The sequence below is a fragment of the Cuculus canorus genome, chromosome 25 (assembly GCF_017976375.1).
Source record: "Cuculus canorus isolate bCucCan1 chromosome 25, bCucCan1.pri, whole genome shotgun sequence".
NCBI classification, from domain to species: domain Eukaryota; kingdom Metazoa; phylum Chordata; class Aves; order Cuculiformes; family Cuculidae; genus Cuculus; species Cuculus canorus.
Window position 1 is genome coordinate 7189055 of NC_071425.1, and position 18579 is coordinate 7207633.

An 18579-nucleotide genomic window follows, 5' to 3' on the forward strand; every position below is an offset into this window, starting at 1 on the left:
GCTCTAAGGTTTGAGGTGTTCTGGTTCATTTTCCAGTCCTGCATTAGGCTCCCTGAACAATCACAGCCAGGAACTTGGAAACAAGTTGTGGTTGTACCCAACCCATACCACTGCCTTCTAGCCCATCACACCGCCCGGAGCAGGACCAGCTTGGACAGTGCTTCCCTGAGGCTCTTCAGCTCCTGAGCAGACCCTTTTGCCATCAACAGTCATAGAATGGTTTGGGTTGGAAGGGACCTCAAAACCCATCCAGTTCCCTCCCCCTGTCATGGGTAGGGACGCCTCCCACTGGATCAGGTTGCTCCAAGCCCCATCCAGCCTGGCCTTGAACACCTCCAGGTGTTCTTTGAGCTTCCACAACACCTCCACAACTTCTTTGAGCAACCTGGGCCAGGGCCTCCCCATCCTCATTGGGAAGAATTTCCTCCTGATGTTTAATCTAGATCTTCTCCCTTCCAATTTAAAGCCATTCTCTCTCATTGTTATCACTCCAGACCCTTGTAAAAAGCCACTCCCCTACTTTCCTGGAGCCCCTGGAGCCCCTTTCGGTACTGGAAGCTGCTGTAAGGTCTCTGTGGAGCCTTCTCTTCTCCAGTCTGAACAACCCCAACTCTCTCAGCCTGTCCTCATAGCAGAGGTTCCCCAGAGGTTCCCCAGCCATTGGATCATCTTTGTGGCCTCCTGTGGACCTGTTCCAACAGTTCCATATCCTTTTTATGTTGGGTATTCCAGAAGTGGACGAAATGCTCCATAATAAACCTCAAATATCTATATTCACTCATACTAAACTCCCAGGACAGAGCTGTTCTATTATTCATACAAAGCCTCTTTCCAGATTGATGCAGTGGGTCCTCTCCACCACAGCATCACCTGGATTTCCCCAGGACATTGGTGTAACCCCATTGCAAGAAGTGTTTTCCCACCTGGCTATAACTCCCTTTCTGTGTCCACTCAGATTTTCCTGAGTTTCGTGTCTCCCATTTCCCTGTCTTCTTCCCAGAGCACCAAGATGATTAGCGTTCTGAGAGCCCTGACAGTCCTCTCTGCACCTCAACATAGCAATGCCCACATTAGCTGTCTTGTTAGCTTTGGATCCAAAATGCATCACTTCATGTTCACATGTGCTAAGCTCCTCCATCTGGTTTCATGCCCTCCTCCATAACGCTTTCTGAGGCATTAGCAGTGGATCCAATGTTAGTGCTATCAGCAGATTTCCTGGCATCAAATTCCTCTTGAACATCTTTAACCCCAAACTGAGCGCTTTGACCCTTGTGCCAACCCTGTGGAGCACTGGAACCCTCGAGCATTAGCAATATCCCCATAGGCTGACCCAAAACAGGCCAAACCCCTGCTTGGACCCCTCACATCTCCAGCTTACACTGGCAAATGCCAGGAAAAACCCACACTTGGCCCATGCCACACATTGTAGAAAAGCCAAAACTAACCAAACCCTTCATCATTCTTTGGGCAGCACAGCAAGAATGGGTCAATCCTAGTTTTTGTGTTCAAACTCTTCCACTTTTTTACCTTGGCATCTTCAGTGTCGGATTGGGTGCTCGTCTCCTCATAGAGGTCGGACTCCTCTGAGGCGATGGGGACTTGCACCATCAAATGGGGGTTGTTAATGAAATTCATGTGGTCCAGTTCATCCATTAAAAAGTGCTCTTTGCCTGTGACTCCATCCAGGTACTCTGACTTGGACTCCTGGCTAGTGTCCACATGGTTTAGCACAGAGTTTTCCCTCTTACTGGGCTCTTGCTCTTCCTCTGGGGCCACCTTCTTCCCTTTCCACAGACTGCGGAGCAGCATGAGGACAGATGTCTTTATGAAGTCGAGTCCCCTGGTGATCCTGCTGATAGCGATCTGCAAATTGTTCATCTCTCCATCGTCATCCGATGCTGCCAGGCTATCGGCACTGAAGGAGCTCAGCAGCAAAGCTAAAAACAGGTTCAGCACCTGGAAAGGACAAAAGCAAATGCCAGTTGGATACCAGTACTGATATCCAGCATCACCATCATCCCTGTAAGGCTGGAGCAGCAGGGACCAGTCATGGCTGCGGAGAAGTCGCCTTTGTCAAGCATGTCATGGGACTCCCTCCACCCACCGCCCAGGTCTGGGGACTGCAGAGATGCCAGCCCCATTACTGGAGGACATGGACATGATCCTCCCCAATCCTCCTTAGGTTCCGATGCCCTCAGTTCTCAACTCCAGCTCCTTCAGCCCTTATCCATTTGCAAGTGATGCCAGTCACTGCTTCAGACCCTCTCAAGCCACGTACCTTGTGGGTCAATCAATATGTCCCTCCCTTTCCTCTCTTGGAGCTCTTGGCCTGGCTGGTCCCCGCACGGGACTTCCCAAGCCTGTGGTGATTCTCCCCACCACCCATAGGGATGCAACCCAGCTTTGTCCCTTCTCTTACCAGGGATAGACCTCCTGCCTATTGTCCTTCCCAGCTGCAAGTCTTCCTCTCCTCTTCCCTTGTGTTGGTCGCTCAGGCAGCCAGCAGGCTCCTGAGGGTCTCCAACACCTTGGGAACACGTAGGAGCCTCAGCCATAGCTATAACCTTATCCTTTTCTGCCAGAGACCACCCTGCTCTATGCAGAGAGGCATTTCATCTCAGCACGAATCAGCTCATAGGATACAAATCATAGAATCCTTAGGTTAGAAAACACCTTTGAGATTATCAAGCCTAACCGTACCAGTCCACTACGAAATCATATCCCTAAGCACTTCACCTACCTGTCTTTTAAACATCTCCAGGGTTGGTAACTCCACCATCTCACTGGGCAGCCTCTGCCAGTGCCCGAGAACCCTTTTGTTGAAGAGATTTTTCCTGATATCCAATCTGAACCTGCCCTGGAACAACTTGAGACTATTTCTTCTTGTCCTATTGCTTATACTTGGGAGAAGAGACCGCACCTATCTCGCTTCCTTTCAGGAAGTTACAGACAGTGAAAAGGTCTCCCCTCAGCCTTCTTTTCCTCAGGTTAAACAGCCCCAGGTCCCTCAGTCTCCTCTTTTAAGCCTTGTCCTCCAGCCCCTTCCCCAGCTTTGTTCCCATTCTCCAGGTGCGCTCCAGCCCCTGAATGTCTTTCTTATAATGAGGGACCCAAACTTAACCCAGGAAACCAACGCCAAGTCCAGGGGCACAATCCCTTCCCTGCTTCTGCTGGCCATGCTGTTTCTGATACAGGACAGGATGCCATTGGCCTTCTTGGCCATCTGGGCCACTGCTGACAATGGTCTATATAGCTCCAAGCTTGGGATCTTTTCTGTATCCCCCAAATCTCTCCTACCACACCATACCCAACACACGACTGGATCCCACCACAGCCTCGCCCAGCACAGGTGGACTCATTGCATGCCAGAAACCCAGAGCAGCTCATGAGAAGAGGAGCGGGACGGGCTCTCCCTGGAGCACGGGAACATTGCAGCACACAGCGATGTTCTTGTCGTGCAGAGCGGCCAATAGGCCAAGCCCTCAGCTGTTGATGTTTGTGCCTTTTTGTGCCAGCAGCGTATCTGAGAAGGGAATTAGCTGCTATCCAAGGTCACTGCTGTTTTCGCGTGGCTCATACCATCTGACTTCAACCGCATCTTTAAATAAATCCCTACTATCCCATCAGTTTAATACTTAACGTTAAGTACCAATTACAGCTAATCATCGCTGTTGGCCACGGCTTTTTTGGGCAGGAGTCCGTTCCATCGTCACCCATCACCCGACTGACTTCCTCCCTTTTCCCTTAATAACCCCAAAGGAAATGCTCAAGCTGTCACTAACAGTAAAGGACGACTGGCCGTTGCCTGTTCCTCTGCAGGGGAAGTGGGGAGAAACACACACTTCCCTGCAGCTAGGATGCTCGTGGAGGGCTGCACAGGCTCCAGGACTTGGAAACACCAGAGACACGACCAGGAGAGCCTGGCAGAGAGGATGAAGAGGGCAGAGGTGGCTCTGTAGGTGGTTGTGCACCACATTTCTCTACTTAGCTTTAAAGGAAACCTGTGCAGCAGCACAGAGCACAGCAGGAGGTGCAAAGCTTGCCTGGGAAGCTGGGGTGCAATCTCAGGGAGGGCTCCACCTCTGAGAGAGCTGCTTCTGCCCCTACCAGCTGAAAATCATGCTGCCTCCAAGCCTTCCCCAGAGGAGTCTCCTGAAAGGGTGGTAGATTGCCCTACTACAAAAACTGCTTCCAGAAGAGCAAAGGTTTCTAGATCGCATTTTGGGGAGAGTCTACAGGGGGCACCAGCTGTGATTTGCAGTCTCTAAGCTCCTGCAGGCTGTTCTGGAGAACCTCCTGCTGCTCAAAGGTGCTTTTGCAGCCTGGTTCCTCATTATAATTCAAACGAACATCCTTCCCCTTGAAAGGCAGTTACAAATTATTGCGGACTGCTGGGTGATGGGCAGCCTGGGGGAACATTAAACTGCTCCCCACCACGAGGTGACACGTGCACGTCTGCCCAGCATCACCCAAGGACATCCCAGGGTGAGCTCTGCCACCAGGAAGGTTCTCCATGCTACTATGGGGACCAGTTCAGAGCCCCAAATACCTGGCATGAACCAGGGAAGCCAAGCAGCTCTCAAATCCTAACTCTCTCCCCTCCAAGTGGTCCACTGCAAGCCGTCCAACCCCTGACCTGAACCATGGGGTGGTCTGGGTTTCCCCCCGGGCCTGCTTTCACCCCTCTGGAGGGTTGTGCCAACTCAGGGCTGGAGCAGCTACCCAAGAGGCTTCAGCAGCTCTCTTAGCAGATAAATTTTCAAAGCAAATTCCAAAGGGCTTACGCAACCCCGACAAGGAATAGGAACAATTCAGCAAGCCGCAGCGCTTCCCTACCCTGCCTTGCTCCTTAAGAAGGGAGAGCAGGGCCCATGCAGGCTGGAAAACAAGCTTCAAAGCTGCCAGTGAGAGGGTTGCCAAGTTTAGAAAGAATTTCACACTCGCTTGTAACTTGCAGACCTGTGGTGCAGTCAGCAAGCAGCTCGTGTTAACGGAGAAGGCAACGTGTAGGGAGGGAGGGTGGTGATGACCAGAGAGTTCATCAGGACATGGGGGAAGGAACTGCGGGCTGCAGAGGGGCCATGCATCCCTGGGATGCGACCTGGACCATGGTGAGGGTTGGGGATGCTGGGGGTCTGCAAAAGCCTTCTGAGTGGATCTGCTCCACAAAGCGCCTGGGAGCAAAGCACCTGGGTTGAGCTGGGTATGACATTGTCTCCATCTCTTCTTGCAGGAGGGTGGAAAGTGGGGATGGAAAGCCTGAAAAGACACGTGGACAAGGACAACTTGAATCATAGAATGGTTTGTGTTGGAAGGGATCTTAAAGCCCATCCAGCATCACCCCCCTGCCATGGACAGGGACACCTCCTACTGGATCAGTCTGCTCAAAGCCCCATCCAACCTGGCCTTGAATACCTCAAGATGAGAGGTGACCTCACCTTGAAGATGAGCTCTCTTTTGTCTGAGAGTTGCTCCTGCATCTGCCTAAAACCTATTGTTTTCTGTGCCTCAGTTTCCCTTTCTGTCCCTGATCTAGTTTTAGCTGAAGGTTCTTCAGAATTTGCCCTGCTTTATGCAGAGCTGAGCCCACAGAACATCCCCACTGGGCACATACGGGAGGGAAGTCAGGCCCTTTGCCTGTGCTCCTGTACAGCACCAACAAGACCATGCCTACAGCCCTGTGGATGAGCTGGACAACACCATTCAGAAATCGAGGGGCAGAAGTATCCTCACCCCATGACACCCTTCATCATTGCCCCCACCCCTTCACTGAAGGTCCATCCAAGCTCCAAGACTCACCACAAGGTTCCCAATGACCATAACCATCATGAAGACGATGAGGCACATGGTCTGGCCGGCCACCTCCATGCAGTCCCACATGGTCTCAATCCACTCCCCACAGAGGATGCGGAAGACAATGAGGAAGGAGTGAAAGAAATCGTTCATGTGCCAGCGGGGCAGCGTGCAGTCAATGGAGATCTTGCACACACACTCTATGTAGCTCTTCCCGAAGAGCTGCATCCCCACCACGGCGAAGATGAAGACGATGATGGCCAGTACCAGTGTGAGGTTCCCCAGGGCACCCACTGAGTTGCCGATGATCTTGATGAGCATGTTAAGGGTGGGCCAGGACTTGGCGAGTTTGAAAACCCTCAGCTATGAGGAGCAAGGAGAAAAGGTGTTGATTTGCCTGGAGCTTTCATTGCCACAAGGTATCAGCAAAGCCGTGAGGCTGGGATTAAACCTTCATGCTGCAGTTTTATTAAGGCAGAGGAGATTAAACACTCAACTGCCTTGTAAAGAGCTCAGACTCCTGCATTCCTAAATATTCAGCTTGGTTGTTGTATCTCAACTCAATCTCCCCTCTTTCAGCTTCAAACCATCCCCCTTTGTCCTCTCCCTCCACTCCCTAATCAAAAGCCCCTCCCCAGCTTTCTTGGAGCCCCTTTCAGTACTAGAAGCTGCCCTAAGGTCTCCCTGGAGCCTTCTCTTCTCCAAGTTGAACAACCCAAACTCTCTCAACCTGTCCTTGTATGGAAGGTGTTCCAGCCCTCAGATCATCTCTGTGGCCTCCTGGATTGACTCCAACAGCTCCACGCCCTTCCTCTGCTGAGGACTCCAGAACTGAATGCAGGGCTTCGGGTGGGTTCTCACCAGAGTAGAGTAGAGGAGGAGAATTCCTGCCTTCACCGTGCTGGTACCACTGCTTTGGATGATGCCTAGGATATGGCTGACAGGAGCTGAAGATGCTATTCTCCACCCCACTGGCAATTACAACCAAGACCCCCAGGCTCACCTCGTCCCCACCTCACATACCAAGCGGAAAGAACGGAGCACGGAGAGCCCTTGAACGTTGGCCAGGCCCAGCTCCACCAGGCTCAAGGTGACGATGATGCTGTCAAAGATGTTCCAGCCCTGCTGGAAATACTCGTAGGGGTCCAGAGCAATGAGCTTCAGGACCATCTCTGCCGTGAAGATCCCCGTGAAGACCTGAGGGAAACAACACCCTGTTATTCTGCTTGAAAGCCAGTGCTGAGCCTTGGTGTGGAATGGGTTTCACCTCTCTTATTTCATAGAATAATAGAATGTCCTGAGTTGGAAGGGACCCACAACGATCAAGTTCAACTACTGTCCCTGTACAGGAACCCCAACATTCACACTGTGGGGCTGAGGGCGTTCGCTAAAGGCTTCTGGTATATTGTCAGGCTTGATGCTGTGACTGCTTCCCTGGGAGCTGTTACAGTGCTCCACCATCTTCTGGGGGAAGAACCTTATCCTAATGCCCAATCTAACCCTCCCCTGGTGCATCTTCCTGCCATTCCCTTGGGTCCAGAGAGAAGAGCTCAGCACCTGCTCCTCCTCCTCCCCTTGCGAGGAAGCTGCAGACTGTGATGAGGTCGAACCCCAGTCTCCTCCAGGCCGAACAGACCAAGAGATTTTATCCACTCCTCACACACTTTGCCTCTAAACCCTTCACCAACTCCATGTCCTCTTCTGAACACTCTCCAGTAGCTTTAGGTCCTTTTTATCCTATGACACTCAAAACTGCACCCAGTGCTCGAGGTGAGGCTGCACCAGTGCGGAGAAGAGTGGGACAATCCCCTCCCTCCACTGGCCAGGTCCAGTCCCAGTTGGGTTTAGGCTCCCCAGCTAGTATGGCTTGTGAAACCGTGCTGGGAGTACTGGTGACTGATTGCTTCTGGAGAGACACAGAGGTACGTGTTGGCAGGTATAGATGAAAAATAAAAGTTTCATTAGCACAGGGAGCCTCTTTGAACGGCCACTGAATATCTGAGATTCCCAGCACCAGGAACTGGGCTGCTGCTGGGATGCCCCTGCCTCTCCCGAGGCCTGTGAAAACCGATCGGGCTTTTACATGTTGCTTTTTTCCTGGGACTACAATGGCACTGTGCATTATCACATTACTGCAGAGTGAGAGCAGCAATGTGACAATTAACATCCCTGATGCAATCACGGGAATGCGACAAGTGCTGAGGGGCCCTCCGCTAGTTTCACCCTGGATGTGGATCCTGCTGGGGTGCACAGGTCCAGGCCTCCACTTTGCAGGGAGACTTCTGCACCATCATCCTAGGGGATGTTCCCCGACATGCCTGGAGAAGAGATGGCTGCAGGGAGACCTTAGAGCAGTTTCCAGCACTGAAAGGGGCTCCAGGAAAGCTGAGGAGGGGCTCTTGATGAGGAAGGGCAGAGGTAGGACAAGGGGGAACACTTTTCAGCTGAAAGAGGGGAGATGAAGATAAGATCTCAGGAAGAAATGTTTTGCTGTGAGGGTGGGGAAGCCCTGGCCCAGGGTGCCCAGAGCAGTGGTGGCTGCCCCATCCCTGGAAGTGTTGAAAGCCAGGTTGGATGGGGCTTGGAGCAACTGGATCCAGTGGGAGGTGTCTCTGCCCTTGGGAAGAGGGTGGAACGGGATGGGCTTTGAGGTCCCTTCCAACCTGAACCATTCCATGATTCCACACCGCTTTGCATGCCAGTCCATAAACATCCCCTTCTCTACTCCTGCCAGCCTATCCCTCAGCTCTTCACATACAGCCTGGCCATCCGTCTGCCTGCAGTGAGGTAGGCAGTGGGCACTGCTGCTTTTATCTTGAGCACAGGCAGGCGATGTCGGGGGGAGGGGGAGGAAATGTGGCTCAATGGGAGCTGCTTCTCCTGCTCCCATCCCTACCTGACCTTCTCCAGCCAATCACCCCGAGCTCTGCCAGTCTTGAGGTGTTCACACAGCCAGAAACTGCTGCTGGCCCGCAGGAGAAGCTGGCACTATCTTTGCAGAGTGACCGTGCTTCAAGCAACAGCAATTAATCCCCTTGTATTTCCTGAATGAAACCAGAGACAAAGTAGCTACGTGCTGAGCGTCATCGACACTGGGCTCGGGCACCAGCGTGTGTCACTCCAGTGCCTGTGCAGAGAGGTCCGAGCAGGTGCTGGAGCCAGGCAAGGTGGCAGAAGAGGAGATCGCAAACTTTCTCATCCCTTAGCTGCATTTCCCAGAACTACCAGAGTTCTCTTGAGCTTGTCCCACCAGCAGTATGCATCCAGCCGAAAGCCTTTTACCCTGAGGTATAAGGAGAAGCCCCCACAGCTGCCCATGAAATCAGGACAGGCCAGATTTCAGCAGGAAAAGTCCTGACTTTTATTATTTTTAATCGTCCTAGCATGGTTGCCTCCTGCTTCATGGGGAGCTGTTTGCTCCGAGCATCCAATTGGCCCCTGCTCTGCCACCCACACCCAGCATCACAAGGACACTGTGGTGTCAGCCAGGGCTGGCAGCAGCCTGTGCCTGACACTGGATTGCAACGTAGGAACTGGTTCAGGACATTCTGAAAGGCCACGGCCACTTTGGCATCACTGAGGTGCACAAAGCGAGACTGAGATGCACTAAGCAAGGCAGAAACTGCAGGAGAAGGACAGCAAGAGATGATGGATCCCACCACCCTGCCACTTCCCTTGATCTTGGGAGCCTGACCCACCACAGGGATGCTGTGATCAGAACTGACACTCCACTTGGAGCACTTTCTCAGCAGCTGGGAAGTGTTTCCAGGCTTGCATGCATGCTCTTCAGGTAACACAATGGAGGCAGAAGGGATCTGCCCACAAGGGTAAAAGGGGTGGATCTGGACAAGGAAGGACAGGACATCCATAGCTGCCTACCAGGTTCCCCACGGTCAGCACATTCTCGAACTCCTCTGTCATGGGGTAATGCTCCATGGCCATGAAGACTGTGTTGAGCACGATGCAGATGGTGATGCCCAGGTCCACGAAGGGGTCCATCACCACCACCTTGACAAATTCCTTCAGCTTCACCCACAGTGGACAGCAGTTCCAGACCAGGAATGTGTGGGTACATTTGTACCACCAAGGTGGGCACTTCTGGTGAGCTTCCTCCAGCTCTGAGGGCAGGAAGGAAACATGACATCAGTGCAGGCTTTTGCTGTCCTGCTCCAGGTGGGCTAAGTGATAACCCGCTAGAAGATACCTCTCTTGAGGTCCTGAACCAGCAGCAGGACATCTATGAGTTTAACATGTAGACTAGAAGGAAGAGCCTTCACATGCCCAGGCACAATGTTGTTATGCACTTATCCCTCAAGCTGGAGAGGGATGGGAAGGCAGATTAATCAGGGAACTGTGGGTCCAATCCTGCTCTCATGCCCTGGGCAGGATTTGAGATGTCCCCACCATGCTAAGAATGCAGGGACACCCAAGGGAACTGCTCTGGTGTGGCTGCAGTGCTTAGTGCTCATTTCCAGGAAGGTCACAGCTGAGAGACCTGTTATTGCTATGATTGAGACAGGAGTTCTTGAGAAGCCACTCAGCAGCTCTCAGTTGACTCCGGAGACCACAATCATCAATTGTAATCCCCTGCATTTGCAAGACAGGTTTTATTGTTGTCTCCAAGCACCATTCTAGTAAGTTGGGATGAAAAACTTTGCTTGAACTTCACTGCAGTGCAGTGAGCTTGTGTGGAGACCCCAGGTCCAGAGTCATCCATCCGATGTGGCTGGAGATGTGGGACAGCTGCTGTCACCGTTGTGTGCTGAGCATCCCAAGCCCACCAACGCACAACCACAGGACTAAAACTGGAACGCTCAGTCCTCACCCAGACCAGGGAGGACATACCTTCCACAGCATTGGAGAGGACACTGATGGCACTCCCCGTCCTCTTCTCAAGGCCTGGCCCATCTTGGTTGCCTACTGTGAGGTGGTTATGGTCCGATTTCTCTGGCTTGTTGGCTGGGTCGAACTAGAAGGAGAGGAGGCGAGAGGGGATAAATGCAGAGCGCTGCAGGCTGTTTAATACACTTAAAGATACAGTGGGCAGAAAAAAGAGCGTGGTCTGGAGAGACCTTGGAGTGCAACATGGGAACTACAGGCAGGCTACAGCTCCACCTCTGGAGGTGTTCAAAGCCAGGTTGGATGGGGCTTTAAGCAACCTGATCCAGTGGGAGGTGTCCCTGCCCATGGCAGGGGTCAGGAACTGGATGGGCTTTGAGGTCCCTTCCAACCCAAACTATTCTGTGATTCTGTGATGCAACACACAAGAAGCTGGGAACAAGCCCACACATGCATCGGGGTTTATTGCATGGGCACACTCAACGAACAGTAGAGACAGAGCCGAGCACGTACATCAATCACCGTTGCAGATCTCTGCAGCACAACCTTGGGGACCACTTGCCCATTGCAGTCCTTTGCTTTGTCCTGGTCACTGTTCAGGTCTGAGTTTTGCTCCGTCTCGGCCAGGCTGCTGGGCATGGAACTGCCGCTGGATTGCCGCTCCTGCAACTGCACAAACCCTCATCTCGATTACCTGTGTGTCGGCAGGCATTGGGACCTTCCCATAATCACTGGAGAGCACCACGCTAAGGAGGAGAATCCAACATACTCCCTGTGCCCCTGTATTCGGCACTGGTGAGGCCACACTTCAAATCCTGTGTTCCATTCTGGGCCCCTCACTACAAGAAGGATGTTGAGCCTCTGGAGTGTGTCCAGAGAAGAGCAACGAAGCTGGGGAGGGGGCTGGAGAACAAGTCTTAGTCTTATGAGGAGCGGCTGGGAGAGCTGGAGTTGTTTAGCCTGGAGAAGAGGAGGCTGAGGGGAGACCTTATTGCTCTCTACAACTACCTGAAAGGAGGTTGTGGAGAGGAGGGTGCTGGGCTCTTCTCCCAAATGTCAGGGGACAGGACAAGGGGGTATGGCCTCAAGCTGTGCCAGGGGAGAGTCAGACTGGATATCAAGAAAAAATTTTTCACAGAACAGGTTGTTGGGCACTGGCAGAGGCTGCCCAGGGAGAGGTTGGAGTCACCATCCCTGAAGGTATTTAAAAGACAGGTAGATGAGGTGCTCAAGGACACGGTTTAGTGGCAGACAGTTATGGTTCGACTCAATGATCCAAGAGATCTTTTCCAACCTGGTGATTCTATGATTCTATGTTTGCTGCTGCAGAACCTGGGCAGGAAACACATATTCTTATGTGCACTGGCCCAGGTTGCCCAGAGAGCAGTGGTGGCTGCCCCATCCCTGGAAGTGTTTAAGGTCAGGTTGGATGGGCTTTGAGCAACCGGATCCAGTGGGAGGTGTCCCTGCGCATGGCAGGGGGATGGAATTGGATGGGCTTTGAGGTCCCTTACAAACCCAACCATTCCATGATTGATTCTATGATTCAGGAAGCCTTTGGGCAACTCACTGTTCAATTTGCTCAGGGAAAACCGGCCACATAATCAGCTTTGTGCTCAGCCCTTGAGACCCCATCTCTCCCGCAAGGCAGGGCTTGCTTGGACCCAAACTGCAAACAGCAGTAGCCAGATAAGGGCAAGCAACTTCCTCTGAGATTGCTGTGGCTTGGTACAGATAGGCACCAAGAGATAGAGGCTCAAGAGAGAGGAAAACACTGTTTTGCATCTCTACAACACTGTTTTGTATCTCTGTGTGCGAGGAATCTGGTCTTTTGCCCAGACTAACGGATTTGCAGAGATGATTCCTGTGGATGTTGCTGACGTAGATCAAAATTAGAGATGGAAAACGGCTGGGCAGCAGTATCAGACATCACAGAAGATTTTGCCTGCATATAGGCATATTGTGCCCGAAAGAGGCTCCCAAGGACAAAAAAGGGGCTATGGTAACACCCCAGGACTGCAATGGAGCAGATGGGTGGAAATCAGGCAGCTTCGGACACTCTCTGGTTTCATGCCAGCTTGGAGAAACATCAGTGCCACCCCTCTGCGGGAAGGTTCTGCTCATGTCAGTGTGGGTATCTGCTTATGTGCTGGGGTATAGCAGAGAGGCCAGACACCAGGAGCTGTGCTTCTGCTCCTTCAAGGACACTAGGACCTCCTTGGGTTGGACACAGGGTCTCTTAAGCCCTTTCTGCTCTTTCCATGTCTTGGCCAAACACAAATAGTTTGCAAATGCACTTCGTTTTGCAACTGCCCTCTCTTCCCTAAGTGTTTCTTTCATTCCCCGATCATGCCCATGCAGGCTCTCTGCCTGCTCTGGATGTGCTGCAGGAAGATAAATTGTCAGGTCTGGTGCCTTTTATGCCTTGTTTCTCACCTCCTCCTTCCAAGCAATGCTGCACCTCTCTGCTTCACCTCTCTGCTGCCTCCCAGTGCTCTGTGTGCTGGTGTTTGGATGTGAGAATCACACCTTTTCAGCCTTTCTTTCCCCCACCCAGGATGGGATCTCAACTTTTTGATTCAGCTGTGACCCTCAAAATAGTTAATTAATATCTTTGCTTAATATGGACCAAATGGGCTTATTCTTCGATTTTACGTAAATAGATCCACCACCATGCTTGTCACTGCCTCCCATTTTCTCCCCTCTCTTCCCATCGTCCCTCATTTTGGTCTCTACACTTTCCACCAACCATCTTCTCTTGCTCCTCTTGATGCTTCTTCAGCTGCTCCATGAGCTGCTGGAATTCCTCCTCCTTCTGCTGCTCCTCCAGCATGGTGGCATCATTTTGTTCTGCATAAGCCATGGCGACCACCGCAAGGATGAGGTTGATGAGGTAGAAGGAACCAAGAAATATAACCACCACGAAGAAGATCATGTACGTTTTCCCTGCTGCACGGAGTGTCTGTGGAAGGAGGAGGCACAGACTGTCACACCACCTCCCCGTGGATTGTTGGTGCTTCCAACAAAAGGTCTTGCAACAGGGCATCCTCCAACCCACCTCTGGTTGCCCAGAGGAGTGGTGGCTGCTCCATCCCTGGAGGTATTCAAGGATAGGTTGGATGAGGCTTTGAGCAGCCTGATCCAGTGGGAGGTGTCTGTGCCCGTGGCAGGAAGGTGGAACTGCATGAGGTTTAAGGTCCCTTCCAATCCAAACCATTCTATGATTCTGTGATTTGCACAAGGATAAAAATTCAATGCCTACCAGCTGGAAGAGGTTCTCCCAATAGTCCTGCGTCATGAGACGGAAGAGGGCCAGGAAAGCCCAGCTGAAGGTATCATAGCTGGTGTAGCCATAGTTCGGGTTCCTCCCTGCCTTCATGCATTGGTATCCTTCAGGGCACTTCCTACCAAAGAAGCCACAGGGACAGCTTGTGTGAGGCCATGGTGCTCCCCCTCCTGCACCCCCACTGAAATGCTCCATCCCTGGAAGAGCTGAGATGTTTCAGTAGAACCCCCGAGGTTGATAGAGTTGGGATGCCTGGACTGATACCTCCCAACCAGAACCTGATACCATTGGGATGCTTGGACTGATACCCCCAAGCAGATACAGTTGGGATTCTCAGACAGTTCGTCTGCAGCCAGGACAGTTCACGTTTCCAGCCCTGTTCTTGTCTCATCTCAAGCATCAGTGGTCCCAAAGGCTGCACTGGCTGCCTCATCCCCTCCCAGAGAGCCAAGGGAACATCGGCCGCCAGCACAAGCTGCACTCACCCAGCATCACTGCTGTTCCCACAGAGCAGGGCGTCAAGCGCTCCCTCCAGAAAGTAGTGATTGACTTTGCAGTTGGGGAAAAAGCAAGACATTAAAAAAAGAAAATAAATACAAACATTGATTTTCAAATTCTTGGCAGCTCCTCACTGTTAGGGAAAGCCAGTGCTGGACACTGGGTCATCTCCTCTCTGCTGACTTTGCTATTTGCATCGAGCTACTTGGCACCAGCTCAGAGAGCTCATGGCATTGTTTCACAGACCCAACAAGATGCCTCCCAAACCCATAAAGAGCTCTGGAAACAGCCACGGTGGCCAGGGTCAGGCGTCCAGGGAAGGTGGGTTCACATGTGGTCAAAGGACCAGGGCTTGAAGTTGGTCTGGATGATCTTAGCAGTCTTTTCCAACCTTAATGATTCCATGGCTTTTGCTGGGTAAAGGTTCAAAAGCACCACCAAGGACCATCAAGTATGGGGGACTGCAGAGGTCAAAAAAAGCCTGGAGACACTGTCTACTGCTGCTCCGTGGCTATCGACTTCCTCCTGCAGCTCCCATTCCAACCAGCCCTTATCTGGTCTGGTAACCCACCCTTGCTCTGAGACCAGGGGTCCAATAAACTCCTCTTTAAAGCTTGACGGCAGACCCAGAACCACAAGAGCTGCCACTGCAGGTCACCTACTCCCAAGAACTCGTAGATGGGAACCAGGAGAACCCCATGCTAGGACAAGACAGGGGGCAGATGATGGACCTCATCATCTAGCACAGCCCTTCCAGGAGCTTCACAGAGACTTCTAGAGCTTCCTGAAAGCAGCTCCAGCTGTGGCTGGCCTCTTGCCACCAGGCTTTTATTTAACGTACGTGTGCTCATCGAGGAGATGGTGTGCTTGTGAAACACCAGGCAAAACAGTTTTGGCTGGGCCCCAAGAGCCATTAACCTGAACGCACAACTGCAGGGTGCTGCTATTTGCACTGCACTCATCACATCCTATAGACTGAATTTGCACCCCTACCAAGAAGCCTTCCTGTAATTAATGCCAGAGTGACTTGTACAGTTGGGCAAAGCAGCTCAGCCGAGACGTAACCCGACCTTCTACTAAGCTCTGCTGAGTGCCCGAAATGAGACACAAAACATGCCTGTGGAGCATCTGCAACTGTGCAGCTCTGCCAGGCAGATTTCCTGAGATTCTTACATTTTCATGGAGTTTTAAAACCCAAACCCAAAGAAAAACAGAAAAAAAAAACCCACTACAATTTTTTTGGGCTGAGGTTTCTTCAGGGAAGTGGTAGGAAAGTAGCAGACTTGGTGAACCGCCCAAGGACCTATGCTCGATCCCACCTCCACCTTCTTCCCACCCTTTTGGTCTCTTACTATAAGAAAGGTATTGAGGGGCTGGAGCGCATCTGGAGAAAGGGAGTAGAGCTAGGGAAGGGCTGGAGCCCAGGGGTTCTGGGAGTGGCTGAGGGACTTGGAGCTGCAGTGTGGAGAAGAGGAGGCTGAGGAGAGACCACACCACTCTCTGCAGCTCTGGAAAGGAGGAAGATCAAGGAAACTGAGGAGAAAACCAGGTTGATGGGTCAATGGAGAAAGGAATACATGAATGTTTACCTTCATTGTTGATGTAGTCCTCAAAATCAAAGGTGTCGTTGCTGGTGAAGTTGCTGGTGAAGTTGCCGATGAAGCCGTCGGTGAAGTTGCTGTAGAGTGTTGCATTGACAAACGTGTCATTGTCCAGCCCCAAGTCTTCCAGCAGGGTGTCATTAAGGGGAGGCCACCGCACACACTTCTGCCGGAGGTTCCCCATGAAGAGCTGGAGGCCAACAAGGGCAAACACGCTCAGGCAGAAGACGGTGAGGATCATGACGTCTGAGAGTTTCTTCACGGACTGGATCAGAGCCCCAACAATAGTCTTCAGCCCTGGGGGAAGACATCGCTAGTGAGCTAATCACTTATTTGCTGATCATGGAGAACATCCCATGGTGTTCTCAAAAGGTGCTGGATCTGGTTGGATTTATGGTATCACCAAGTTCTCCCATATGCTCAGACACTCAGCTCTGCCTCACGTTGCACCCCAGATGCCCCTCTGTCCCCACATGTTGCTGGGTGGCATAAACCCTTCCCCAAAAACTGTGCCCCTTTGACAAGTGCCATCCAAGCCTCCTCAGGCTGGTTTAACCTGGGTATCACAAGGCAAAGCCCACCCAGCTTGGCAGCCAGCAATTATTTTTGGCTTTATTTTCTCCTCAAACATCATAATCTGGCTTTTTTTGGCCCAATCTACCAGAAGAGAACTCTTTGCTATGACATGTGGGAAAGCTATTTGCCAGCCCAGCTTGAAGATGCTGAGCACCATTCTTAGCTCCAGAACAGCTTCCATTGTCCAATCACCCCCATGTACTTCTTTCCCGTGGGTGGTTGGGAGCCCAGCCGGATGCCTCAGCCTGATCCTTTCAAGCTCGAGAAACCCCAATGCGTCCAAACAAAGGTGATGAAGCAACATCTGCGTTAAGCAGCAGGACTAACACATCTCTGCCCCCGGCATCACTGTTTCCTTTACAGAGGAGGTTTGCCTACAGATCCTTGGTGAGGTTTTGATATGGAAAATGTTCCCATTACCTAAGGTCTACATGGATGACGGGTGATGCTGGGACATCCTGACATTGATCTTAAAGGCAGCTCAAACACAGAACATCCTCACATGGAGGCAGTTCTCCAAAGACACATGATTTTGAGCCCTGTCATCATGCTATGTCCCCCGTTCCCCAAAATATTTAGGTAAAACCTTGTTCTCCAAGGAATTCTCTATGTTGGGAAACTGCTGAGGACAGCCGTCATAAAACAGCTTATTTTTGCAACTGCTATTTCTGCAAAGCCTCTTGGGGGGCTGTCATTCCAGAAAGCAGCAGCAGCTTATGTTTTACTGAATGCAATTTTTAGCTTGTTTGATGGAGGCAAAAAATATGAACCTTAAAAATTTGCAAACTGCAGGAACACAATAACTTATTCACCATAAGAAATTGTCATTTTTGAATCAACCCCGTGCAGCTCCAGGCTTGGGGAAGAGTGGCTGGAAACATTTCTGGTGGAAAAGGACCTAGAGGTGTTGGTTGGCAGCGGCTGAACATGAGCCAGCAGTGGCCCAGGTGGCCAGGAAGGCCAACGGCTTCCTGGCTTGGATCAGCCATGGGGTGGCCAGCGTGAGCAGGGCAAGGATCATCTCCCTGTGCTCAGCACTGGTGAAGCTGCACCTCGAATCCTGGCTGTGGTTTTGCGCCCCTCACTCCAAGAAAGATCTTAAGGGGCTGGAGCACAGCCAGAGAAGGGAACGGAGCTGGGGAAGGGTCTGGAGCCCAGTGCCACAGATAGCCGGACCTCTTCCCGGTCTCTGTTCTCCGTCGCCTCCAGGGTTAGTGCCAAAGACCTGGCTGGCCTCTGTTTTGGTGCTGCTGTAACTCCGAGCTCCTCCTTGGAGTGCCTTAACTTTCTCGCCTACTCTCTCTCTGAGTACTCCCTCTTGCTCCAAGCTCCTCCTTTGAGTGGTCTTCCAAACTGCTCTGCTATGCCGTTTATACACCCTTATCAACTCGTTAGCAGCTACCCAGGTGATTGGCCACTTCTCAGGATCCCACAGCTGCAGCAATTAAGATGAGCTCAGCTGCCCTACGATTATCTCTTGTTTACAACCTACAATTTTCTTAAATTTACAACACTACATAATTTAAAACATTTACATTTCCCTACACTACAGCCCAGGAGTTCTGGGAGAAGCTGAGGGCCTGGAGAAGAGGAGACTGAGGGGAAACCTCATTGCTCTCTGCAGTTCCCAGAAAGGAGCCTGAAGCGAGGTGGGTGCTGGGCTCTTCTCCAAAAGTGACAAGAAATAGGATGAGAGGAAGTGGCCTCCAGTTGCACCAGTGCAGGTTTAGATTGGATATTGGGGAAAATTTCTTTACTGACAGAGTGCTGAAGCCCTGGCAGAGGCTGCCCAGAGCCTCCATCCCTGGAGGGGCTCAAAAACTGTATGGTCATGACACTTCAGGACACGGTTTAGTCAGCATGGTGGGGTTGGGCTGATGGGTAGACTGGATGATATTAGAGGTCTTTTCTAACCTCAACGACTCTGTAGTTCTATGATCCATGCTTCTTCAAGGGCTCTGACCTATAATTTCTGTGGTATCAAAG

The 18579-nt window shown here is 51.7% G+C and overlaps 1 protein-coding gene across 1 annotated transcript in view; it reads right to left on the reverse strand.

Annotated features, from left to right (window-relative positions):
- The window catches only part of SCN4A (sodium voltage-gated channel alpha subunit 4), a 51073-nt gene that overhangs the window by 16565 nt on the left and 15929 nt on the right, over window positions 1-18579 (reverse strand). The window contains 10 exon segments of the mRNA XM_054088610.1: window positions 1528-1956; window positions 5800-6156; window positions 6817-6990; window positions 9673-9911; window positions 10639-10762; window positions 11146-11301; window positions 13382-13594; window positions 13895-14036; window positions 14404-14467; window positions 16006-16314. Of these exon segments, the coding sequence (XP_053944585.1) occupies window positions 1528-1956; window positions 5800-6156; window positions 6817-6990; window positions 9673-9911; window positions 10639-10762; window positions 11146-11301; window positions 13382-13594; window positions 13895-14036; window positions 14404-14467; window positions 16006-16314 (2207 nt within the window).